This window comes from Nuphar pumila, chromosome 10, assembly GCF_984573655.1.
Source record: "Nuphar pumila chromosome 10, dmNupPumi1.hap1.1, whole genome shotgun sequence".
Lineage (NCBI taxonomy): Eukaryota > Viridiplantae > Streptophyta > Magnoliopsida > Nymphaeales > Nymphaeaceae > Nuphar > Nuphar pumila.
In genome coordinates this window covers 7,528,711-7,555,910 of record NC_143258.1, presented here as the reverse complement: position 1 = coordinate 7,555,910, position 27,200 = coordinate 7,528,711, and the positions used below count along the sequence as shown (strand labels likewise).

Genomic DNA, 27,200 nt, shown 5'->3' with positions numbered 1-27,200 from the left:
AAAGTAAGCAATATGAATTGCAGATTAATGTATGAAACAAATTCTAGCTTGGATCCAATCTCATATTATTGAACACCACATGGATCCGAAATTGGGTCTACCTTCAAAAGCCAAAAAAGAGAAAAACTTGGCCAACAAAACCAAGGAGGTGTCACTTAAACCGCATTTGGGCTTGAAGACCTGGGGGAGCTACTGTGCCCCTTGTTAAAAAAAAGGACCCAGTGTACTGCCCCCATCTCTTAAAAGGGCGAACACCTCTTAAAGTGTTCGTCCCCGAACACAGAACGGCGTCCTTATGGTGGAATTCAGGGCAGCTACTCTCTCTCTCTTTCTCTTTTGGATGTCGGTTGATGAGAGTGAGATAAGAAGAAGATTTCCGTTGAGCCTAAATATGGGTGTGTAGAGGGCACCACCATCGGTAAAAATAGCCGTTGGTTTGGCAGTCGCAATTTACATAGATGGGCACCGTCTTCGGAAGCTGCTTCCGCTCCCACCCTCCCACCAACAGCCATCCTCCTCCTCCTCCTCCGACTGCCCCCAACTGTGGCGTTCCTCATCCTTTACCGTCTCAGATAGATACGGCGGTCGTCGGTGGCCCTCTACTTGAAAATCACCGCAACCATTCTGAGAAAGGGATGGCGCTGCCTTATTCTCGAGCCGATTCCTCCCTGAGGGCGCTCGCAGGCCAGGCTGAGGGTTTCGGCCGCTTTGCCATCGGTGGACTCAATGGATCCGTCTACCACGTCACCTCTCTCGAAGGCAATCCCCCCCCCCTCTCTCTCTCTCTCATAATTAGAGATCTGCTATTGTTCTATTTAGGATTTGGAGTTGATTTGGCAGCTGGGTTTTCTCCTGATTGTTCCTTTTTTTCATCATCTTTTTTGAGTTAGATGGTCTCAATAGGGTTTTCTTTTTTTAGTTCATTTTGGGGGTTTAGAGTGTGATTGACGAAGATGGGGAGTCACCTCTGTCTGTTGTTCCATCTTCTTCATATGTAAAAGGAATAAAAATGCCCCTCGGAAATGTTAAACTTTGCTTACCCAATACAAGGTAGGGTATGCATGCCTTTAACTGAAACACCCTGCTTGGTTGTAATAATTTTCTTTAAAAACCATTTTAACCGACTCCCTTCATCTTAGCGTAGCACATTGTTGTTATTGAAAAGACTCAATGTATCTTTGCTGGGCCCTTGTGCTGATCGTAAGCTTGAAACAGCTTGATAGAGGCACCATGAATTGGAATTGTCTCTTAAAAGCAATTCTTACACACCCCATATGGATCACTATGATGTACTGCAGAAGGATTAACAAACACTTTTTCCTCTAGGATATGACTAGCCTCTGGTTTTATGTTGCAACTTAATATCAATTGAGCATGGTGCCCTCTGTTACTACATGGATTTCGACAGTGTCCGTTGCTGGGTAACCCTTATGTAATACATCACTGCGACTCGTACTGCTTTACATGCAGCATTTGAAAATGATGCCTCTATTGGATACGATACACTCTCGGCTCTAGCAACATGCCTGAATTCATTTCCTTGACAATAAAATGCATGTTTCTCAAGAATGTTGTAATATTTGAAGTTACTTGTAGCTTTGTGTAGTTTTGTTTCTACAGAGAAAATGTTGTTTGAAAATTGCACATGTTTGTTGTTTTATTTATGTAGATGATGGCTTCGGATCACTTCGCGATGCATGCAGGAGAAAGGAACCATTGTGGATTGTATTTGAAGTTTCTGGTGTAATTCACCTGTCATCTTACTTGAGAGTGTCATCCTACAAAACCATTGACGGCCGTGGCCAAAGGATAAAGCTTACAGGCAAGGGTCTGCAATTAAAGGAATGTGAACATGTCATTGTATGCAATCTGGAGTTTGAAGGTGGAAGAGGACATGATGTTGATGGTATCCAGATTAAGCCCAAATCGAGGCACATATGGATTGATCGTTGTAGTTTACGTGACTATGATGATGGATTAATTGATATTACACGAGAGAGTACAGATATTACTGTATCAAGGTGAGTGATTTGCTTTTAATAGTAGACTGCTTCTGCAACTAATTGACAACATCTTCATATTTTTCCTCTTTTGCCATGTCATGGAAGTGTCCTTTCATGGTCATGGAAGCACCTCGTAAGAGTGGGTTCCTGCTTCCATAATACCAGTATAATCCTTTTATAAATAAATGTTCATCTAAATATACAGTCTTGTAAATGGCCATGCTAATGGATTCCATTTTCCATTGCTCAAGAGAATTGATTTTTTTTCAATTATTTTATTCTGCATTACAACCAAACTATTCAATTCTGCATTATTACTATTGCTTTATTTGGGAGCCGTAGTTGGGAGTGGTGATAGGGATTCACCAAATCACAAGCATCTGTGTTGATTGGAGTTACCGTTTTGGAAGGGGAGACAGAGATGGGAGTGGTGTTGGGAAGGGAGTATTTCAAAAACATCCTCATGAGTATGTTGTTGCCAAATTCACCGCTCTCAACAACGGTTCCCAAACAGAGCCTAAAAGACTGAAATCTTTATGTTAATTTAGAGTTCTTCAAAGCAAATAAATGGTGCATCTAATAAAGAATACAAACATTTTGGTATTTGCTCTCGCACATGGAGGCTACTTCCTTTTTCTTCATTTACAATCTAGAAAGATAGGTATTTTGTGTGTATAGTACACAAATAGAAGTTGTAAGCTGTAATGAAAAAGGAAAAAAAATACAAGTGGGTGCCTCTTATGGGCTTACAAAAACACAAGAACATACATAAACAAGGACCACTTATGGGCCAATACAAGAGCACATGCACACAAGCCACTTAGGGTTTAGAAACACAAGTAAAAAACATAAATGTTATTGAGAGCTAATATGCTTAAGAAAAACATAATACAAGAGGGGGATAACTCCCCTTTATATAGACAATAGTGGGCTCAAGAGCCATTGGGAACACCCCCCAACGGCTCTTAAACTAAGGACAATAATGCCCTTAGCTTGAAATAAAAAGACAAAAATAAATAAAAAGAAAAAGAAAATGAGAAGGACTAAAGTGCCCCTAATGGACACAACCTATTACAACTATATAATATATATATACATATTTATATTATATATATGTACATACAAATTATATAGGTATATATAGCTATATACGTATATACCAATGTATACAACTTTAACATAAGCCAAATGGGAACATACTATAGATTATATTTTTCTCTCACCAACTTGAAATGGGATTCTTGTGGTGTTCTTGTGATACTTATCATAAAGTTTGTGTGCCACCTCTAGTAAATAGGTGCTTAGAGATTTTTTTATTTTTTAAACTGAATATCCTGGAGGGAAGAACAGCTTTATGTAGTTGCCTATAGGGTGTATTTACTATGTGCATGAAATTTTATTGACATCTAAATTAGTACAGCCTTAAAAACTTTGGCAAGTGCCATGGCAACCAGAACCAAACGGGTAAAAGAATCGATGTCTGAAATGGAATCAGGGAAATGATTATTAATTAGAAGCAAATCATGAATCATTTATGAAGTCTTGTGGAAGCATGTAAGAAGTGATAAAGGGAACATCTTGAAAGCAATATGAAAGTGGACAAGGAAACAAGTAGGAAGCAATCTGAAAGTGGTAGAAAGTAACACGAAATCAATATAAACCTTCTTATAACTGAAAGATAAATACACTAATAGAAAACAAATAAGAAGAAATAAAAGCAAGGCGGAAACAAATGGAAAATGATTGGAAAGTGAACAAGAAGCATGACTCCCACTATACAGGAAGCATGTTTCCTTACGCTTCCCAAAAGAAGGGGAAGCATGGTATTTTTTGCTTCCTAGAAAGTGCACTTTGGAGCATTCTTATGTGCTTCTGGTATCCATGGCAAATACTTTAGTAATTTTCAAATTTGTGTTGCTACAACAACAACTACGCCTTCATCCCAAAACAATTGGGGTCGGCGATATAAACCAAAAAAGAAAATCATTCTGGGTCCTCCACATGAATCCTTCTCCTCCAATCATTTCTATCCAATGCCATGTCCTCGGTGAGGTTCAAAGCATTCATATCCTTTCCTATCATCTCCATCCAAGTCTTCTTAGGCCTACCTCGACCTCTTTTGACTAATATATTTTTCCATTTGTCCATCCTTCTAACTGGAGCATCATTAGGTCTTCGCCGAATATGTCCAAACCACCGTAAACGATTTTCTCTCATCTTATTTTCAATGGATGCAATGCCTACCTTCTTACGTATCTCCTCGTTTCGAATCTTATCTTTTATTGTATTTCCACACATCCATCGAAGCATATGCATCTCACCTACACTCATTTTTTGACTATGATGTCTCTTGGCTGCCCAGCATTCCGTACCATATAATAAAGCGGGCCTAATTGTCGTCCTATAAAACTTTCCCTTCAACCGCAATGGCATTCTACGATCTCACAACACTCCAGTTGCACTTTTCCATTTCATCCACCCAACCTTTATCCTATGGTTTACATCTCCATCAATTTCTCCATCATTTCGAATGATAGATCCCAAATATTTGAAACAGTGATCCACCGATATTTCTTGCTCGTCAAGCTTCACTACACTCTCATCACTACTGCGTTGCTTACTAAACCGACATTCCATATATTTTGTCTTACTCTTACTCAATGTAAAACCTCTTGCTTCCAATGTCTGTCTCCATAATTCTAACTTAGCATTAACCCCAGCTCTAGACTCGTCAATCAAAACAATATCATCAACAAACAACATACACCACGACACATTTTCTTGAATTGATTTCGTAAGCTCATCCATCACTATAGCAAATAGGAAAGGGATTAATGTAGATCCTTGATGTAACCCAACTGTTATAGGAAAATTGTTTGTCACCCCTCCACCAGTGCGGACATTGGTTACCACTCCTTCGTACATATCTTTAATTATACTAATGTACTTGAGAGAAACACCTTTCTTCATCATTGTCTACCAGAGAACATCCCTAGGTACTCTATCGTATGCCTTCTCTAAATCAATAAAAACCATATGCAAATCTTTGTTCCTCTCTCTCTCTCTCTATATCTCTCAATAATTTGTCTAAGAAGATGTATAGCTTCCATAGTTGATCTTCCAGGTGAAATGAAATGGGGATCTTCGAAACACGAGCTTAGATTAACAAGGGCAAGTGTCAAGAATGACACTAAAGCATAACCCTTAAAAAGGGTATAACTGGAAACAAAATAAAAATAAGAATGTTTCTTTATTGATATGAAAAACCAATTGCTTAAGAAGCATTGGAATAAAATACAAGAGGGGCTGCACCCCTTTATATACACAGCTGAAAGAGGACTCAATAGAGCTGTTGGGCACAGTCCAACAGCTCTATTTAGAGCTATTGGAATGTGTCAGTCCAACAGCTCTATTGCTAGTCAAGTCTGGACAGGACTTGACTAGCAACAGTCATTCTAGTTCAAACTGAACTAGATGACATAAAGACAAAAAATAAAAATAAAGGAAAAAAATTACAGAAAAGAAAGAAATAAAAAATGTATTTATATATATATATAATAATAATATAATATTATTATATATACATATATGTACAATTTTACATTTTAACACTCCCCCTCAAACTTACGGTACAATGAGCGAAAGTTTGTCTAAGAGAAAGTGAAATCGGGGAGCAGCGAGAGGCTTTGTAAAGAAGTCTGCTAACTGATATTCTGAAGTGACATATGGCAGATCAATTATCCCGTGTAGATATTCCTCTCTGACGTAGTGACAATCCATTTCGATGTGTTTGGTGCGTTCGTGGAATGTTCTGTTACTGACAATGTAGATCGCACTTTTGTTGTCACAACACATTTGTGAAGCCTTTGTTGCTTCAGCTCCCATGTCAGCAAGCAGTCGTCGGAGCCAAACTACTTCCATGGTCGTGGTTGCCATGGCTCTGTATTCAGCTTCGGTGGATGAGAGAGATACCTTCTGCTGCTTTTTACACCTCCACGAGATTAATGATTCCCCTAAAAAGACACAAAAGCCAGTGGTTGAGTGTCTGTTATTGGGATCACCTCCCCAATCAGTATCAGTATATGCAATTAAATCAAGAGAAGAGGAGGAAGATAAGAAAAGTCCTCGTGAAAGAGAGGACTTGATGTATCTGATAATACGCATGACTGCTCCCATATGAACAGAAGTAGGAGCATGTTGAAATTGACTTGCTGTATGAACAACATGTGCTATATCTGGTCTGGTAATGGATAGATAGGAAAGTGCCCCGACAAGCTATCTGTAAGGAGTAGGGTCTGTAAGAAGTTCTCCATCATCAATCTTCATTTTAATATTAACAACTTCTGGAGTGTCAACTTTCTTATCATCAGTAATACCAGACCTGAAAACAATATCAAAAGCAAATTTAGTCTGAGATAATAAATATCCTCTAGGAGAATAAGCAACTTCAATGCCTAAAAAATATCTCAACAAGCCCAAATCAGTCATTTCAAAATGAGATTTAAGAAGTGTTTTGATTGTTTCAACTCCCTGTTTATCGCTTCCGGTGATGATCATATCATCCACATAGAGAAGAAGCACAATGATCCCTGCATCAGAATTCTTAATAAACAAAGCAGTGTCAGTTAAACAGAATTGAAAACCAATATCAATCATAACACGACTAAACCTATCATACCAAGCTTTTGGTGCTTGTTTAAGTCCATAAAGAGTTTTTTCTAAGCGAAGGACTTTACTCTTAGGAATACTTAGACCAGGAGGAGGTTCCATATATACTTCTTCAACTAGCTTTCCATTTAAAAAAGCATTTTTGACATCCATTTGAAAAATAGACCATTTTTTGATAGAAGCTAAGGCAATTAAGGTTCAGACAGTAGTCATACGAGCCACCGGAGCAAAGGTTTCTTCATAATCAATCCCATATTCTTGGGCATAACCTTTGGCTACTAAACGGGCTTTATATCTTTCAAGAGTACCATCACTCTTGGTTTTAATTTTATAAACCCATCGACATCCTATAGTTTTCTTCCCTGGAGGAAGATCTTGAATATTCCATGTAGAAGCCTTTTCAAGTGCATCTAATTCAGCTTTCATGGCTTCTATCCATTTAATATCATTTTTTGCTTGAAAATATGTGGATGGTTCTTCATATGAGTGAATTAATGCAATAACTGCCTTATATGTGGGTGAGAAAGACTCATATGATACAAACTTTCCTGGAGGCCTCGAGATTCGGGATGATTGTCTAGTTGGAATGTTAGAATATTTCTCAAGTGCACATGGAGGATTAGACTCTTGTCGCCTGGAATATTGAATACTAGTATCTCTATGAACTTCTTCATTTTCAACATTAAGATCAATAATTCTTTGATCATCATCAAAGTTACAGTCAAGGTCATATTCATCAGATGTTGATGTTAGATCTAGCAAAAAGGAGTACTCAGTGACGTCTTTTAATTTTCTAAAATCAAAGAAGCTCTCCTTTTCAAGAAAGGAAACATTTCTAGACACATATAGTTTGTTATTTTTGAAGTCAAAACATCTATAACCTTTCTGGTTTTCAGCATATCCTAAAAAGGCACAGGGAATCGCACGAGGGGAAAGTTTATCATTTTTGTCAGTAAATATGAAACATTTGCACCCAAATATTCTTAGTCTAGAGTAGTCTGGAGAAATGTTCATAAGTTTTTCAATGGGAGTGATATTTTGTAACGAAGAAGATGGCATCCTATTAATGAGATAGGTGGCAGTTAAGGCAGCTTCTGCCCAAAAGTCTTTCGGGACTTGATTTGCTATTAATAAAGTCCTAGTGGTTTCTATAATATAGCGATGTTTTCGTTCTGCCAATCCATTTTGTTGAGGTGTATAAGGACAAGATCTTTGATGTGTGATGCCATGCAATTTAAGATAATTTTGAAAATCTGTGGATAAAAACTCTCCCCCTAAATCTGTGCGAAAAATAGTAATATCATTTTGAAACTTGTTTTTAACCATATTATGAAAAGTTTGAAAGTATGAAAATACTTCAGACTTATGTTTGAGAAAGTACATCCACGTATGTCGGGAGAAATCATCGACAAAAATAACATAGTAAACAAATCCTCTAGAAATTACTGGTGCAGGACCCCAAACATCCGAGTGTATTAATTCAAGTGGTCTTGAAGAGAAAGAGGTTCTGTTCTGAAATGGTAATCTTTTCATTTTGCCGAGAATACAATCTTTACAATCAAAAGATTCAGAGTTACAAAATTTCCCTAGATTTGGAAAATGTTGGATTTTGGCTATATGTGGGTGACCAAGTCTCTTATGCCACAGTTCCAACTCTATTTTTTGAATATTATAACAAAAAGCTTTCTTCGGCATTTCCAAAAAATCCATGTAATAGAGTCTTCCTTCTCTATGGCCTTCCCCAATCAGCTTGCCTGACTGGCGATCCTGTACCCAACAACCATGAGAAGAAAAAGAAATATTATACCCATAATCAGAAATTTGAGATACAGATAAAAGATTTAAATTTAATTTGGGAACATGTCTAATTTCTGGAATAAAAAAATTTTTTGTTTTATAATTTTTTTTCAAAATTTCCTATTCCTTCTATTTCAAGAGAAGTCCCATCAGCAGTCAAGACCTTTGACACACTTGTTTTATTTTTAACACATTTGGATAGACTTTGATTATTTGGGGTCATATGAAAAGATGCGCAAGAGTCAAGAAGCCAAGAAATTTTACCTAGATCAGAAAAAGATGAGGCTGCTGCGCCGGTTGAAGCTTCAGATGAGGAAGAGGCACCTTTGATGAGAGGCTGAAGAATCTCCATTAGTTGGGCCAAGGAAACTGGTGCATCCTGATCTTTAGGCTCCGATCCAGCAATTGCAGCTCTTTTTTCTCTCAGCTCCTTAAGTTTGAGACATTGTGGCCTGTAGTGTCCCGGTTCATGACAGTGATGACAAATAACTTTCTTCTTATCATAGTCACCATTTTGTCGGTTAAAGTGAGGAGGCCTATATGATCGAACATGATTCCCTTGTCTAGACACGGCTAAAACGGAATCATCTTCAATTTTTAAAAAACCTTTCCGGAGACGATTTTCTTCCATTGTTAACTCTTCAATAGTTTCAACAATAGAAGGAATTTTTCCCCGGTGAAGTAGGGCCGATTTAGTGGTTTCAAATTCCGGCCTTAATCCAGTGATAAACTGGTAAAAATGTTCAGCATCGAGTTGTTTCTGACGAAGCTCGATGTCTTCGGCACAATGCCACTTTGGTTCTAAAAGGGAAAGTTCTTCCCAAAGTTCGGACAACCCATTGTAATATTCACGAATAGTTTTGTCTCCTTGTGTCATCATTCGAACTTTTTCTTGGAGGTTGCACACGTGTGCAATATCTTTAAGGGAATACATATTCTTAAGGTATTCCCATGCCTTATCGGCATGATCAAATTTGGCAAGACTTGAGCATTTTTTAATGTCAACGCTATTGATAAGCCATGACATTATCTTCGCATGAGATATTCTCCATTCTTTCCATTTCTTCTCGTATGAGGCAATAGCCTTGATTTTCTCTTCTTCCGATAGAGGGACCTCTTTATCTCCCTCCTTTTTAGTAAGAGATAGTTTAGGTTCCGAATCGGAACCATCCACAATCCTCCATAAGCCTTTTCCCCATACATGGTGCTTCATGATTGAAGCCCATGTTACATAGTTCGTATCGCTTAGTTTCATAGGCATGATTGTGACTTTATCATTGTCATCCATCGATTACAAGGAGAGAAAGAATAGGGATAGAAGAGAAACAAGAAGGAAAATGAAAAAGAAAAAAAAAAAAAAAAAAAACAATACAACAAGATGTGAAATCTTCTCCAATGAAGTGATAAAACACTTCTCTTCAAGTGGCGAACACTTTTGCAAACGGGCACGGAAACCGAGGCAGCTTTTCCTCAAGATTTAGTACTTCCGCGGCTCTGATACCATGAAATGAAATGGGGATCTTCGAAACACGAGCTTAGATTAACAAGGGCAAGTGTCAAGAATGACACTAAAGCATAACCCTTAAAAAGGGTATAACTGGAAACAAAATAAAAATAAAAATGTTTCTTTATTGATATGAAAAACCAATTGCTTAAGAAGCATTGGAATAAAATACAAGAGGGGCTGCACCCCTTTATATACACAGCTGAAAGAGGACTCAATAGAGCTGTTGGGCACAGTCCAACAGCTCTATTTAGAGCTGTTGGAATGTGTCAGTTCAACAGCTCTATTGCTAGTCAAGTCTGGACAGGACTTGACTAGCAACAGTCATTCTAGTTCAAACTGAACTAGATGACATAAAGACAAAAAATAAAAATAAAGGAAAAAAATTACAGAAAAGAAAGAAATAAAAAATGTATTTATATATATATATAATAATATAATATTATTATATATACATATATGTACAATTTTACATTTTAACACCAGGCATAAAACCAAATTGATTTTCCGATATCATGATAACCTTCCTCAACCTATGCTCAATCACCCTCTCCCAAAGTTTCATAGTATGACTCATGAGTTTTATACCACGATAGTTTGTGCAATCTCGTATGTCACCCTTATTCTTATATAGAGGCATCAAAGTACTCTTCCTCCACTCCTTAGGCATCTTATTTGTCCGCCAAATCTTGTTAAAAAGATTTGTCAACCATTCTCACCCAAGCATTTCCAAGCCTCGATAGGTATACCATCTGGTCGAACTGACTTTCTTGATTTCATTTTCTTTAAAGCCTCTGCAATTTCTTTCTTTTGAATCTTGCGCATGAAGTCACAATTCATCTTATGAAAAGGAATGAAAAAGTCTTCAAGATCCTGAGCATGACTTCCATTAAAAAGCTTATCAAAATAATCTTTCCATCTCTCCTTAATCTCCTCATCTTTGACTAAAACCCTTTGAGTTTCATCTTTGAAGCATCTAACCATACTCAGATCCCTCGATTTCTTATCTCTCATCTTTGCAAGCCTATAAATATCTTTCTCTCCCTCTTTGGTATCCAACTTGTCATAAACCTCCTTATATACCTTATCCCTCGCGTTCCGAACTACTTTCTTAGCTGCCTTCTTTGCTATCATATACTTTTCCAAATTCTCATTATCATGACTTTTACTTAGATTTCTATAACACTCTCTTTTAACCTTAATAGCTAATTTGACATCCTCGTTCCACCATGATGTATCCTTACCTAGCAGTGCACCGCCTTTAGACTCACCCAATACCTCCTTAGCCACCTTTCTCATGCAACCCGCTATCTTATTCCACATTGATTCTTAATCCTCCTCGAGACACCAATCAGCTTCCTTAACTACCTGCTCTACAAACATTCCTTGTTTAGCTCATTTCAGTGCTCACCACTTAATTCTAGGATCTATCTTATGTCTATCCCTTTTGCGGCATTTTCTAATTTTAAGATCTAAAATTAAGACTCTATGTTGTATAGCTACACTTTCTCCTGGTATAACCTTACAATCGATGCAACAACCCCTATCTCTCTTTTTAAGTAGGAAAAAATCTATCTGACTCGTATTAACCCCACTTTTAAATGTTACTAGGTGAGACTCCCTCTTCCTAAACCAAGTGTTGGCTAAGATCATATCATAGGACAAACCAAAATCTAAAATTCTTTCTCCACTTTCGTTTCTTTTTCGTATACCATAGCCTCCATGGATACTCTCAAATCCATCCCTACTAAGGTCACCGCCGATGAAAATCTTATCTCCATGACTACTTCGTTTAAATCTTCCCAAAATTGACGCTTAATGAAATCTTCTAAACCTACTTGAGGTACATAAACACTAATAATATTAATGATATCCGTACCTAATACTAATTTAATAAGTAAAATCCTATCCCCCTTCCTACGGACCTCAACTACATTATCTATAAACTCACGACTAATAGCAATCCCTACTCCATTCCTATTCCTATTTATTTCTGTATACCAAATCTTATATCCCCAAGGGTCTATCACTTTTGCCTTCTCACCTACCTATTTGGTCTCTTGTAAACATAAAATATCAATCTTTCTCCTACACATAACATCTACTAACTCTACCAACTTACCAGTTAAAGACCCTATGTTCTAAGTGGCTAACCTAATTTTATGGTCTTGAACTATCGTCTTTACCTTCACCCGTCCAACAAAGTGAGGGAACCCTTGCCTATTTGACACCACACTCGGGCACCGGTGTGACCCGACGCTCCTGGGCGATGACCTAGCAACCCTTGGCCATTTACCACTGCCTCCCGGCCTATAGAGTACAATGCGTCACATTTGTGTTGCTAAAATAGTTTGTTTGTTGCAAGAATCTTTTCATTCTAATAGTAATTGTTGTGAAATCCATCTCAATTTTAAGTAATATCCTAGGAAAAATTCAATTGAATACCTTGGTATCAAAAACATTGGATGGACTCAAATGGGAAGAGGATGGATTTGTGCCAGATAAGTATTGGGAAAGATAAGAGATGGGATGAAAGCAAGGACAAACAAAATGATGACAGTAGTAGAGAAGAAGCTTCAAGTTACTTAGTTTTTTAATCAATGAAAGATTGCAGATTTAGATTCTTTTAGTAGCCAATCCGTGACAATGAAATTTAAGATCATATAAGATCTTACTCAGTCAAGGTGGCCCGTCATATCAGTCAAGTGTTAGGGACAATAACCAGCCTGACATGAGCGAGAAAACCCAAATTCAACAATCTGAGTTTTAATGAATAAGCAGGTTAGGATTCTGGTTAATGAAGGGATACACATGTGTGCATGCTCGAACACACACACGCACACACACAAATGCGCATGGTGGGACCTGATGCAAACCAGGGAGACATGCACTTGGAATGAAACAGTTAGGGTGCAGCCATGACAGCCGCAGCCGCATGGGTCAGTGTTCGGACAGGTCAGCGGGGCAATAACACGGTTGCAGGGTCAGTTAGCACCGTCAGCGAGTAGTGACATGGCAGTGTAACTGCCGCGCCACTTCAGACATCCAGATGCATTGAATGGGCGTGTCTTGCAGGGGGACCACTTGAGCTTGGCGGTAATATTGGTTGGAAAACTGGGTGGCTTTCTAACTGCTACCAGTGGTATTCATTTTGGTGGGTTTACTTTTCTTGTAGCCTATAAATACGCGTGAGCTGAGCTCTTGTATCATCTTTTGAATAATTGAAATTGAATTGTGTTGAAAGATTTCTCTCTCGTGCCTTGCAGCATTGGATCTCTTTTTGGAGAGTAGAAGGCGTTTGATAAGCCAAACCCTTGGGCTATTTGGTTCACCTTCAGGTTGATCGAATTGGATTCGAGCACGATCAGGTGATTGCCTTGATCAGCTCATCACACAACCGACGAAGTGGAATGTATCGGCTAAGTGTGTTGAATTTGGCGCAACTTCAATGTGCAATCCATTATGGTGGAGTGTATCGGCTAAGTGTGTTGAATCCGACACAACTTCAACATGCAATCCATTGCAGTTTATAAATCCTCAACATAGTTGTAAAGATGTCAAGATTGCAGTGTTCATGCCCAGAAACGGTAGTTGAGTGTCGATCATTGGGATCTCCTTTCTAATCTGCGTAAGTATAAGCAGTTAACTCTAAGAAGGAAGAAGCAGGCAAAAAAAGTTCTCTAAAAATGAAAGTTTTAATATATCTAATAATGCGTAAAACAACTCTCATATGAACAGTGGTAGGGGTATGCTGAAATTGACTTGCTGTGTGGATGACATGCGCAATGTCGGGCCTTGTAATAGAGAGATAAGTTAATGCCCCGACAGATTGTTTGTAAGGTGTTAGATTTTCAAGTGGCTCTCTATCGTCAATCTTCATTTTGATGTTCACTACTTCAGGAGTGTCAACCTGTTTTTCATTTGAGATACCAGACCTGTCAACAATATCTAAAAAAATTTAGACTGAGTTAGCAAATAGCCTCTAGAGGAGTACACAACTTCTATGCCAAGAAAGAATTTTAAAAAACCCAAATCACTCATTTCAAAGTGAGTTTTGAGAAACTTTTTAATATTGTTAACTCCTTGTTTATCACTTCCAGCGATGATAATGTCGTCAATATAGAGGAGAATAATAATAATACCTGTATCAGAATTCTTAACAAACAAAGTTGTGTCAGTAAGAAAAAATTGAAAACTAAAATTAAGTATAACTTGGCTTCCATTGAGAAATGCATTTTTGACCTGTATCAGAATTCTTAACAAACAAAGTTGTGTCAGTAAGAAAAAATTGAAAACTAAAATTAAGCATAACTTGGCTTCCATTGAGAAATGCATTTTTGACATCCATTTGATAAATATGCAATTTCTTTACAGAAGCAAGAGATATTAGGATCCTAACTGTGGTCATCCTAGCGATCGGGGCAAAAGTTTCTTCATAGTCTATTCCATATTATTGAGAATAGCCTTTGGCAACTAATCGGGCTTTAAACCTCTCAAGAGTGCTATCACTCTTTGTTTTAACTTTGTACACCCATCGGCATCCAATAGGTTTTGTCAGATGAAATGTCTTGAATAGTCCAGGTATTTGCCTTTTCTAAGGCTTCTAATTCTGTTGCCATAGCTTTAACCCATTTAGGCTGTTCTTTAGTTGTAGCACAGTTAGAGGGCTCTTCGTAAGAGTGTATTAAGGCAATATAGGCTTGATACTTTGGTGAAAACGACTTATAAGACACAAATTTTCAAGGAACTTTTGAGACTCTAGATGACTTTCTAGTTGACATTTGGTCCTGTTCTTTGATATATTTTTCAAAAGCACATGATTTTTCTAAATTTTTCCGCCTAGAATATTGAATACAATTTTTTAGTACCACCAACTGATTCTGGACTTATTATATTATTTTGATCATCTTGACTTTCATCAATGTCACCTTCATTAATTTTTGAAACTAAGTCCAATAAGAAAAAATACTCATCTATTTCCGTAGGACTCTCACTTTCAAAAGAACTTTCCTTTTTTAAGAAGGATACATTTATCGATATATATAATTTTTTAGTTTTAAGATCAAAACACCTGTAGCCTTTTTTATGACTCGCATACCCTAAAAGGGCATAGGGAATAACTCGTGAAAAAGAGTTTATCATTTTTATCTGTAAAAACAAAACATTTACGCCCAAAAACCCTCAACTTAAAATAATATGGAATTTGCTTAAAAAGTTTTTCAATACGAGAAATATTGTTTAGTGAGGAAGATGACATCCTGTTAATAAGGTAAACTGCAGTTAAAGTAGCTTCGGCCCAAAAAGTTTTTGGTACTTGATGCGTAATGAGTAAAGTTCTTGTTATTTCTATAATATGCCTATGTTTCCTTTTCGCTAAACCATTTTGTTGAGGAGTATAGGGGCATGATTTTTGATGTGTAATACCGTATAAGTTCAAATAATCTTTGAATTCTTTTGATAAAAACCCTCCCTTTGAATTAGTGCGAAATATTAAAATATCATTCTTAAATTTATTTTTAACTAGATTATAAAATATTTGAAAATGTGAGAAAACTTCAGATTTATGTTTAAGAAAATAGATCCAAGTATGTCGTGTAAAGTCATCTACGAAAATTACATAATACATGAAACCACATTTTGATACAATAGGTGCGGGTCCCAAAACATCTGAATGTACTAACTCAAGTAGTCGAGAAGAAACAAAGGTTCTTTCTTGAAAATGTAGTCTTTTCATTTTTTCAAGAATACATTTTTCACGTGTAAAGGCTTCAAATTTACAAAACTTTTCCATGTTTGAAAAAACTGAATCTTGGATATATTAGGATGACCAAGTCTCTTGTGCCATAGATCCAAGTCTATTTTTTGAACATTACAATATAATGTATTCTTGGGTATTTTCAAAAAATCCATGTAATACAAGCTTCCTTCTATGACCTTCCTCAATCAACTTCTCTTACTAGTGATCCTGCACTCGACAATCATGAGAAGAGAAGGAAACATTATACCCATAGGCAGTTAATTGAGAGACAAATAAAAGATTTAGGTTGAGTTTAGGAATATATCTAATTTGTGGAATACAAAATCCTTTTGAGTTTTGAGAAATATTTTTAAAATTTTCTATTCATTTGATTTCAAGAGATGTTTCATCTATGGTAAAAACTTGAGTTATGACATTTGGATAGCATATTTATGTTTGGTGTCATATGAAAAGAAGCATCTGAGTCAAGGAGCCAAAGAGATTTACCGGAATCAGAAATGCCAACGAAAGAAACAACGACTTCGGTGGATGAGGATACTCTTTTGAGAAGTGGTTGAAGTGCCTCCACCAATTGTGCTAGAGACATGCTTCCAATAGATGACTCACTTGATTCCTGCGGAGATTTGACCGTAGCGACCTTCTTTTTATAAGATTTCTTCAATTTTGGACAGTAAGTCTTTACATGTTTCAGTTCTCGGCAATAGTAACAAATGACTTTTCTCTTTCCAAATTCATTTTCTTGTTTTTCATCATTTGTCCTCTCAAAGTTTAGAGGTTTGTATGTACGAACATGATTTTCTGGTCTATATACGGCTAGAACCGAGTCCTCATCACTCTTAGAGATTCTTTTCTTGAGCCTATTCTCTTTCATACTTAACTGTTATATTGTGTCTTCCATGCAAGGAACCTTTCCTCGATGAAGAAGAACATATTTAGTTGATTCAAACTCTGATCTTAACCCATTAATAAATTGAAAGAAGTGTTCCACGTTCATTTGATTTTGGTGGAGTTTTATGTCTTGTGGACAATGCCACTTTGGTTTAAGGAGAGCCAATTCTTCTCATAACTCGGACAAGCTATTATAATATTATCTAATACTCTTGTCCCCTTGAACCATATTGCGAACTTTGTCTTTAAGGATGCACACATGCGCAATATCTTTAAGATAATACATTCTCTTAAGGTAATCCCAAGCATCATTAGCATGTTCAAACTTTGCAAGGCTTGAACATTTTTTGATGTCAACACTACTTATGAGCCAAAACATAATCTTGGCATGTCCTATCCTCTATTCTTTTCACTTTTTTCGTAAGTGGTAATGACTTTGTTTTTCTCAAACTCTATGAGAGGTATTTCTTTCTTTCCTACCACTTTCGTAAAAATTAGTTTAGGTTCCAAATCGGTTCCATCAACTAATCCCCACAACCCCTTTCCCCATATGAGGTGCTTCATTATTAAAGTCTATGTAATATAGTTAGAATCATTAAGCTTGATGGGTTTAATGGTGACATTATCATTGTCATCCATTTTACAAGGTTTTTGGGAAAGAAAAAAGTAAAGAGAGAATAAAGATAGAGAAGGAGAAAAAAAGAGGATAATAAGTACTCCACCACCGATCGTGAGTACAAGTTCTCCTCCAAGCTCTTTACATGATCACGAAAGGAACGTTTCTTGATGTACCGAAAACAAACTTAGCTTGATCACCAAGCTCTGATAGCATGTAAGAAGACGAGTTCTTGAATTATCACCAAAAGAAGCTTCAAATGGCTTCAACCAAAATACCGAAAAATAGAACACACATAAGAACCACAAGGGTTCATACAATAATACCCAAAAGGGAGGTATTCAATAAAGAGAGAAAAATAATTTATTGAATGGGTAAAACACCCTTACAAAAAGTCATCATATACAAGGGGGTATTACCCCATATTTATAATACATAAGAAGGAAGCCAAGAAGGAGCCGTTGGACTCCCAACGGCTCTAAATAGAGCCGTTGGGGGTCCAATGACTCTAAAGTACAAATTGCTTTTTGACTTGGTCAAAAAGCAATAGGTCTAAGAATGTCCAAAAATAAAAATAAGAAACTAACCTAATTACAATCTAACTAGAATACACAACTAGACTAAAAGACTAAATGAATTACAAATAATATTACATTTTTAACCGGTCTACCTGCATTCCATAGAAAACAAAGGGCCCCTAAATCCTTCATGTGGAATTTTCCATGAAGGATAGATTTCAATTTGTTGATCCTGACATCACTGTTACCTGTAATAATTATATCATCCACATATATCAAAACAATAGTAATGCCAGACTTGTCACATTACACAAATAAAGAATAATCACAGTGACTTCGCTCAAATCCAAGAGATCACACCACCGTAGTGAATATATCAAACCAGTCTCGAGAAACTTGTTGAAGTCCATATATAGCCTTTTTTAACTCAAGGACGGTGGACAGAGTATCGCCTTCAGAATAGCCATGTGCGCGTGTTCCATATACACCTCTTCATACAAATCACCATGCAAAAAGGTGTTTTTAACATCCAATTGAAACAAATCCCATTTATTTGAGACTGCCAAAAATAAGACAATTCAAATTGTTCTCATTCGAACAACTGGGCCGAATGTTTCATCAAAATCCAACTCATGTTTTTGAGTGTAGCCCTTAGCTACTAACCTAGCTTTAAAATGTTCAATGCTGCCATCAAATTTTCATTTAACCTTATATATCCAACGACATCCAACTACATTCTTATCAACAGGTCCGGGAACTATTTCCCATGTATGACACTGATGAAGATCTATAATCTTGTTGTTCATAGCTTCTATCCAATGTGGGTTTTGGCTAAGCTTCTGCAAAGGACTTTGACTCTTAGATATTATCAGGAGCAACAACATAAATTTGAAAATCCAATGAAAAAGATTCATAACTAATCCATCTTTCAGTAGGATGTCTAATTCTGCTGGACATGCAAGTAGAGGGACCCCGTGGTTGAATCATACCATTGTTGGTTAAGCTAACTAGTGCCTGAACTATATCAAGATCAGTAGATGGATTGTGCTGAACTGCATCATCATCAAAGGCATGTGAATCCTGATTGGCAATATATTTTGTTTTCTGCTGCACGACAGCTGGTTCACTTTGTATTAGAGGCTGCATGTCTTTCCTTCTAGTATATACACATGCTTGAAGAATTGAAAGGATGGTAGCACAACTGGCTGAACACTATCGACTGAAGACGTGCCAGCTGAACTTGACAATTCAGTTGCAGCAGTACTATTTCCAGCACACTGTACTCTTTGTGTTGAAGGCCCGAGAGACTGCCGCCACACATATCTTCATGAAATATGACATGACGTGAAACAATTTTATTAGCAGCATGATCAAATCTCCTGTAACCCGTATTCTTATCATACCCAATGAATTGGCTCATGGTGGCCTTGAGAGATAACTTGTTTCTCAACGTACCGTCAATATGAACAAAGCACCGACAACCATATGCCCGTAACCAAGAATAATCAAGATGTGTTCCATACAACAAAAAATAGGAAGATTCTCTCCAAGAGTGGATAGGGGCATTCTATTTATTAAGTAAATTGCTATAGGAAATACCTCTCACTACAAACCAGCTTTTAGATTTGCATCATACATTATTGTTAGGGTTGTTTCCACAATATGATGGTGTTTGCGTTCAACAACTCTATTTTGTTGGGAAGTCTTGGGATAACTCAACTCACGCTGAATACCGTTATCGTGTAAACATTATGTGAATTGATTTGATATATACACGCCACCACCATCACTCTGTAAGGCTATTTTTTTTATAAAATTGAGCTTCGACATACGATTTGAATCTACGAAAAATACGAACTTGGTCTTTGGATTTTAAATATACCCAAGTGAAGCGAGTAAAGTCATCTATAAAAATCACGTAATATTTGAATTTTGACAAAGACAACGTGGAAGGACCCCAAACATTAGAGTGAATAGGCTCAAATGGAAATGAAGCTCCTTTATCACACCTGAAAAAAGAAGTTAATGATGTTAAATTGTACATATATTTATACTTATAAAGAAAGAGACATAAGCACAATAGCTACGTAGGAGACATAAACACAATAGCTACTTAGGAGCTTAAAAGAATAGTAAAAAATATAATCTTTATTCAAGATGAAATGCACACAAAAATGCATATGTTCAAAATTATTAAAACATGCATTTAGATACATGATGACAAACAATAATTATCCCATTAATAGTAATCATGTAGACTATTCATGGCATATACCTAGGAATATAATGCAAGAATTCCTTAAATCAACATTATACATAAGCCATCAATCTTGAGAATAATTTTTATTTAATAAGATATTTTTCAAAAAAAGACAGTATTGCTAAAACATACATGGAATAATACATTCACATAATGATAAAAGGACCTTATAAAATCATGGAAGATACCCATGTTATCACTAAAGACAATACTGTGCGAAAAATTTCTAAGATTCATAATCTTAAGTTCATTAAAAAAAATCATGCTTGGTCACATAATTAAAATTGTTAAGGAAACATCATGATACACTAAAAATCTCAAGGATAGGCCATGTATACACATATATGAGCATAAGAACAAGCATACACATATGTTAAGAGACATTCAAGAGAGAATTACAACATAAAAATTAGTATTTACAAGAAATCACATACTTTTGTAAAATGTAATTTTTCAATGTACATATTCATAATCTAAAACAGATACTTTATATATAAAAAAACAACAAATTCTAATTTCAAAACAAAATATTTTAATATAATCTTTTAAAATACCTATCATACATATGAAACCAAAAGGACCAAAGACATACCGGAATGTGAAGACCTTGAATCCATACCATACGAATATTTTTTAAGAACGTGATGTCTCGCTCTGATACCATGTCATGAAAATGACATGAATCCCAATGCACTCCGAAATGGATATCAAGAACCAAAAATACAATGTATTTGAATACATACTCACCATAGTAGTAACAATGAGATACAAGAATTATAAAATGAATAATTTCATTAAGTATGAAATTGAAATAATATAAAAAGGAAAAAATTACAAACAACCTCACTAGAAACATTAAAAAACACAAAAGCGTATAATCTACCCATCACTCTCTCACCTTACAATGACACCCACCCACCCATATATAGACACAAAATAAGGAGAAGGGAGAGATTAAAGGAGAGAAGAGGGACAATGAGTTTCCCTTCTAGCTGTTTGAGAGGGTCCAACGGCTTGAAATCGATCCATATATATATATATATATATATATATATATATATATATATATATATAAATACATTCATCTCAACATTGCTGCCCTAGAGTCTATGAACCAGCCTTGAGAGGAAGTACTCAGATGATGTCTTGACATGTGAGGAATGCATATTCGCAGCCCACGGACTTCTAGTAAGATTATGACTGTTGAAGATTAAGTTGTCTTAAACCTGCACTAAGAGCCTCTAAATCATGAGTCAGTCACTGAAGGAGGATATGTATTGGTGGAAGTTTGAATAAAATTAGCTGGAACGTGTGGAGTAGAACCAGCCAATGGTGGAGCAGCAGCTGCTAGTGCTCGAAAACGAGGAGGTATTGGTACCGTGGGTGGCCGGTATGTCATAACATACTGCCAATAGAAATTAGAACACGTGTGATCCTTCTAACCACACATCTGACATATAACATTTGCTTGGCTAGGCGAAGAAGGTGGGTAAAATACCTGTCTCACGCTCACCAAAGTTGCGTCCACGACCACGTCCTCTCCCCTTGGAAGGGGTAAAACCTGTAAAACCTTGGGCAACAACCATAACCTCGTGATTTGACTCATCCTTTCGAAGACCAGACGATATACCAAACATAGCCTCATGCTCTAATAAGATGGTCCTCGGTCTATCAAAAGGTGGACGTGGTAGTGTGCTGGTATGAACAATGATGCACATATTATATTCTGCTTCAAGCCCCCGTTTTCGTGCATACATCGTCTGACAAGGGGGATCCTATGACAGCAAGCTGATCCAGAAGGGTTTTAATCTTATTGAGTTATTCCACAACAGGTTAATCACCTCTTTTCATATCAGCAAACTTAGCCTTCAGCTGTTAAACCTTCGGGGTAGAAATTTCTTTATACAACTGATGCAAAATGTCCCACAACTCCTTTGCGGGAATTCCTGATGGAATATGCAAAAAGACTTTGCGGGAAAGAGTGGCTGTAATAAATTCCATAGCCGATTGATCATTCTTTCTCCACGCAACAAATTCTGGATTTCTGACCATAGTATTTGAGACCTTCTCTTTACTTTCATCCTGCAATGAAGTTGATTGGAAAACAAATTCCAAAGGTACAGGAATGGAATTGGAAGAATCAAGTTTCTCAATAACTAAATGACTGAGAAAGAAGGCATTAATGGTGGCCATTAGGACCAACAAGAAGAAAGGTAGAGGAAAATAAAGAGAAACAAGGACATGACTGCAAGAAAGTAAAGGAGAAGAAAGCAAATGCACTGGACAGAAAACTGAATCGTCCTTTTTTCTTTTTTTTGAAAGAGAAATAGGAGACGTCCCTCTCAGGAAATACAGATTTGACCTAACAAGATAAATAGAAACAAAGAGAACAATGAATCATTTTTTTTTTGGAATATTTGGAGGAATAGCAAGAGAGAAAAAGGGATCGTCAGATCTGATTTGACGTGAACTCTTTCCTGACGTGACGTAAAAGATTTCAAGGTTATGATCAGATTTGAGATTAGATCTGATCAAAGAGAAAGAAAAGAGATTGAAAATGTCAGATCTGATTTGTTTTTTTTGTAGATCCAATAAGAGAGAAAGAAATATTCTTAGACCTGTAATGATTTCAGATCAGATTTGAAAACTTTAAGCAGAAATGCAGCAAATAAAGAATAAGGAAAGTTGAATTTTGAAAAGAAAGAAGGTTCTGTTTTTTTTTTGAGACGATAGGATAAGGAAAAGGTTTGATCTAACAGAAAGAATAGATTTTTTTTTTGTGTGTGAGAACAAGAAAACAAATTCTGATGAAGAGGAAAAAGTTGCAGCCAAGGTCTGATGGGACTTACCTCTTTTGGGCTCTGATACCATGTGAAGATGACCCCTTGAAAGCACATCCAGGTGACGTCTCATCTTTTATATTAATATATATATATATATATATATATGAGAAATTACAATGTTGTCCTTATGTTGGAAGAACAAATACATCTCTACGCACAATCGGTGTTAGATCCGGATCTAATCCAGATCCAATCCTAGTATATTCTTAACATGAGTTACGTAAACGTATGTACTTGTATCTTCGTGACATAGATTGTGTTCATCAGAGATTATCAACTGGATGTAATATCTGCTCCTACACTTATTTTTGTGAATCTTGCGTGCAATGCTGTTCTTTTGTTTGGTAATTCCTGGATTTTTTTGGTCACGTGCCAAAATTTCTCACATTTGCAACTGCTAACAGATGTCACTTTTCACAACATGACAAGACAATGCTTATTGGAGCAGATCCCAGTCACACTGGTGATAGGTGTATTAGGGTGACAATTCATCATTGCTTTTTCGATGGGACTCGACAGAGACATCCTCGTGTTAGATTTGGAAAAGTTCATCTATACAATAACTACACTCGGAACTGGGGCATCTATGCAGTTTGTGCAAGCGTTGAATCGCAGGTGTGAAAAATGTAGCGGTTATGGTGCATTTTTTTATCCTTTTCCTTTAGCACTCACTTTTTACTTCCATATATGTTGATCTGGAATTTGGTTAAATAGATTTCTTTTATGGTGCAGATACTCTCCCAATGTAATATTTATGAAGCAGGAGAGAAGAAATCAGCTTTTAGGTATCTAACAGAGAAGGTATACTGTTCAGTAATGTGTATTTTCTTTTTTCTCATCTTCATTCTGGAAATGTTCTGTTTAAGTGATGTTTTGTCATCACATATTGTACAGGTGTAGAATTGTGTTATTTCACAGCAAATTTAAGTCTAGAGAGTTGATGGAATCAAATACGAATTCCACATATTATTCACACGGTTTTGTGGGCTCAAAAAGTACAGAAATTAAATCTAAAATTTTTCCTTTGGATTACCAAATTATTGATATCTTAAAGAGATAAGTGTACTTTCTTAACAATATAGATTGGGGAGTCAATATAATCATTGACAGACTTTGTTTCCCGAAACTCTTACCAGCCATCTGCTTACATGTTTGACAGATTGGCATGGATACCAACACTGAGATCCTTTTGACACTTTTGGATACTTTTTTTAGTTTTCTGTCTACACTTTTGAATGCTTAATCAGATGGCTACATATGCAAACATCCAGATGACACTTTTTTGTAATTCTAGTTTTAGGATTTTCTTTTTATTTCATAGTTAATGTTATGGTGTGTGATGAATGTAGCACGATGTTTATTCTTTTGGATAAGTTTCATTGACATTGTACTGTGGATGCTTAAAATTTCCTGGAGATCATCCAAAATTCCAAATATTCAATTAGTTTTGTGCTTTATTCTGAAACTTCCTTGGGCTATTAAAACTTCACTTTAGATTGGAGTTCATATTTGGAACACTATTTTGCTAAGCTTTCGTTCCTATCAGACCATAGAGATAGTTTCATTGCATTTGTAACAGTGCTGTTTGATTTTGGGTGTTCCAGGACTGTTTTTCCTGGTTGTTCAAATCACATGATTGCATCTGGAAAGAGGACAAGGATAGAGTGTCAAGGCTGTGATATTGCTGGGACTGTCTGAGTTGCATGTTCATGCACTGACCCCTTAGCTTATGACTTGCATGTTGTCAAGTGTGGAGAGGCTATTTGAGATAGCATGAAGGTTGTGTTAAGGGAACAACTTGCTTGAATAGTTTTTTTCAGTAGAGAGAGGCTACTTCCCTATCTTTGAATGTGCTCGAGTTATCCTAGAAAGTAGAAAACTGAGGTCAATATTAGCATGGACACACCTTGATTAGGTGAAATCATTTGGGCATATGACCACAGATTACATGGTTATTCTAGGATCTATTATTTATAGTAATCTAAGATTCTGAAGAACCTTTCTTTACCTTGCAGGCAAATTCCTCTTTGTCCCTATTAAGAATTGCTGTGGGTGTATCTCTTTACCACTCTTGATGAAATGATTTTTCTCTTCAGAAAAATAAAAATCCGAAGAAATTGAGAAGATAAGCTAAAGAAGAGCAGTTGTAGGTTCAGCTTGCTACAGTGAGTCCTAGTGTTCTTTTGGTTGGGGTGTGAAAATGCAGATGAAAAGTACATGATTTAATATATACCCATTTTTGTTGAAGCAAGATGGTTGCAAATTCAAGTATATTATCATGTGGTTTTGGAAGGAAATGTTTTCTGAGGACTGAGGAAGGCCAATATGGGATATGCTTCCATAGGATGAAAAGTAACAAATAGTAACCTAGTAGAAAAGACAAATCACCTCTTGGAAGATGCACAAGGTATGAAATAGAAGGCAAAGAAATGGGGTATATCCATGTGCTCTCCTGTTCTTAAGAACTATATGGGGTGATATGAATTTTCCCCCACTGACAACATCAAAGCTGTTCCCACCCTGAGAGTATAGTACATTCCATCTGGTTATGGTTTCAACATTAAGTTTCAAAGTTGGAAAAGAATACTTTACTACCAAATCAGAAGAAGATAATATTCTGTGGGCAGAAAAAGGATATTCGTTACGTTGTTACCACTGTCAGGAACATGCGAAAAGGCTGTGTTATTGGAAAAAACTTGGTGAAAATGTGACATAATTTCCCTTGAGAGTACCTCCTGGTCTTCATTCCAGATGAACTACTACTAAACATTGAACTCATTGCTTGCCACCTGTGGGCAGAAAAGGATATTTGTTATGTTAGGTTACCACTGTCAGGAACATGCGAAAAGGCTGTGTTATTGGAAAAAACTTTTTGAAAATGTGACATAATTTCCCTTGAGGGTACCTCCTGGTCTTCATTCTAGAATCTAGATGAACTACTACTAAACATTGAACTCATTGCTTGTCTGTGGGCAGAAAAAGGATATTTGTTACGTTAGGTTACCACTGTCAGGAACATGCAAAAAGGCTGTGTTATTGGAAAAAACTTGGTGAAAATATGGCATAATTTCCCTTGAGGGTCTTCATTCTAGATGAACTACTACTAAACATTGAACTCATTGCTTGCCAGTCTCCTTTTGTTTTTGTTTTCCCTGCTATTCCTATTGTAACTGAAATTTTGTACTCTAATTCAGTTGTTTCATTGCTGACTTATTTATATTGACAGTAGTGCTGGATTTACTCCAACAGCCTTGTCTTTGGCTTTCTTTTGATTTGAAATAGACTTTTCCCTATAATTTTTTCCTGTTTCCAATAGTCTGAGAGAGGCCTCGAAATCAACATTTTTTGTTCAGTGTGGTGAATGTTTGAATGAGGGTGGCTTGAGTCGCTACCGGATTGTGGCAGCATAAGGTTCAGTTTTGCTTTTGGGCAACCCAGAAACAAGGAAAAAATGTGGACTAACTTAAGTCAAACTTATTAACTTTTGGCCTGTTTGATTCTTGTTGTGCATGCCAATCTAATGGTTCCAAGACGTTAGTCAGACTTTATTGCGTGAGAATCAATGTCTACTTTCTGATTTTGCTTGTCAGTAATAAGCAGTCTTGTTGGTTGAGCAGGCAGCAGACAAGGAAGAGGCAGCAACTGGTTGCTTAAAATCTGAAGGGGATCTGTTTCTGAGTGGTACTCAAGCTGATTTGCTACCAAATATTGATGAGACTACTTTCTTCAAGCCTAGTGATATGTATCCAACATGGACCAGGGAAGGGCCGAGGGAAGAACTGAAAGATGTCATTAGATTGTGTGCAGGATGGCAGCCTGTGGCACAACCCCCAGATACCGCAGCATAAAGATCTGAAGGCTTCAAGAAACGACTGTGTTATCTGTCTTCTTTTCAACGTAAAGGATGTGCAACACATGCTATAGCAGTTTTTACAGGAACCGGTATTGTAAATTCTAAACAAGCTTGCCATAGCCCAAGCTAAGACCTCGTGTTATATATTGTATTTCTTATATCATATTTCGAATGTAAGATCATCTGTTATTGTTCAATAAAGTCTCAGAATTTTAATTTTAAGTGGCGACTTACAATTTGACTCTTCCGGTTATGCGGCTGATACCAGCTGCTGCACATGTGCATCGTCGTCGACCTTATCGTACCGTCTGTTCTGCAGAGTTGCGTAAGATTCCCCTTGCCTGATAGCTGATCTTGGTAAAAACAACTGGTTCTGAAGGATTAACCCTTATGGCTGTTGGTAATAAAATTTTAAGGGTAAAAGGTCAGAAAGTTGTATGGCCACCTTTGACTTAGTGTTTGTGATTTGATCATATAATATTTTTAAAAGCA

General features: G+C 36.7%; 1 protein-coding gene across 1 annotated transcript; it reads left to right on the top strand.

Annotated features, from left to right (window-relative positions):
• The first annotated feature begins 347 nt into the window (after positions 1-347).
• LOC149823413 (putative pectate lyase 4) lies at positions 348-26,909 on the top strand. The gene is made up of 5 exons (XM_090020041.1): positions 348-759; positions 1,670-2,021; positions 23,260-23,470; positions 23,588-23,656; positions 26,473-26,909. Exons 1-5 carry the CDS (start codon positions 459-461, stop codon positions 26,701-26,703), a joined length of 1,164 nt encoding a protein of 387 aa, XP_089876167.1. The 5' UTR covers positions 348-458; the 3' UTR covers positions 26,704-26,909.
• Positions 26,910-27,200: the final 291 nt, after the last annotated feature.

Bases quoted from the DNA above. Each gene is read 5' to 3' on its own strand.
- LOC149823413 (XM_090020041.1), top strand. From the start codon at position 459: ATGGGCACCGTCTTCGGAAGCTGCTTCCGCTCCCACCCTCCCACCAAC. The intron at 760-1,669 runs GCAATCCCCCCC...TTATTTATGTAG, and splicing joins CCACGTCACCTCTCTCGAAG to ATGATGGCTTCGGATCACTT. The intron at 23,471-23,587 runs GTGTGAAAAATG...TTTATGGTGCAG, and splicing joins GTGCAAGCGTTGAATCGCAG to ATACTCTCCCAATGTAATAT.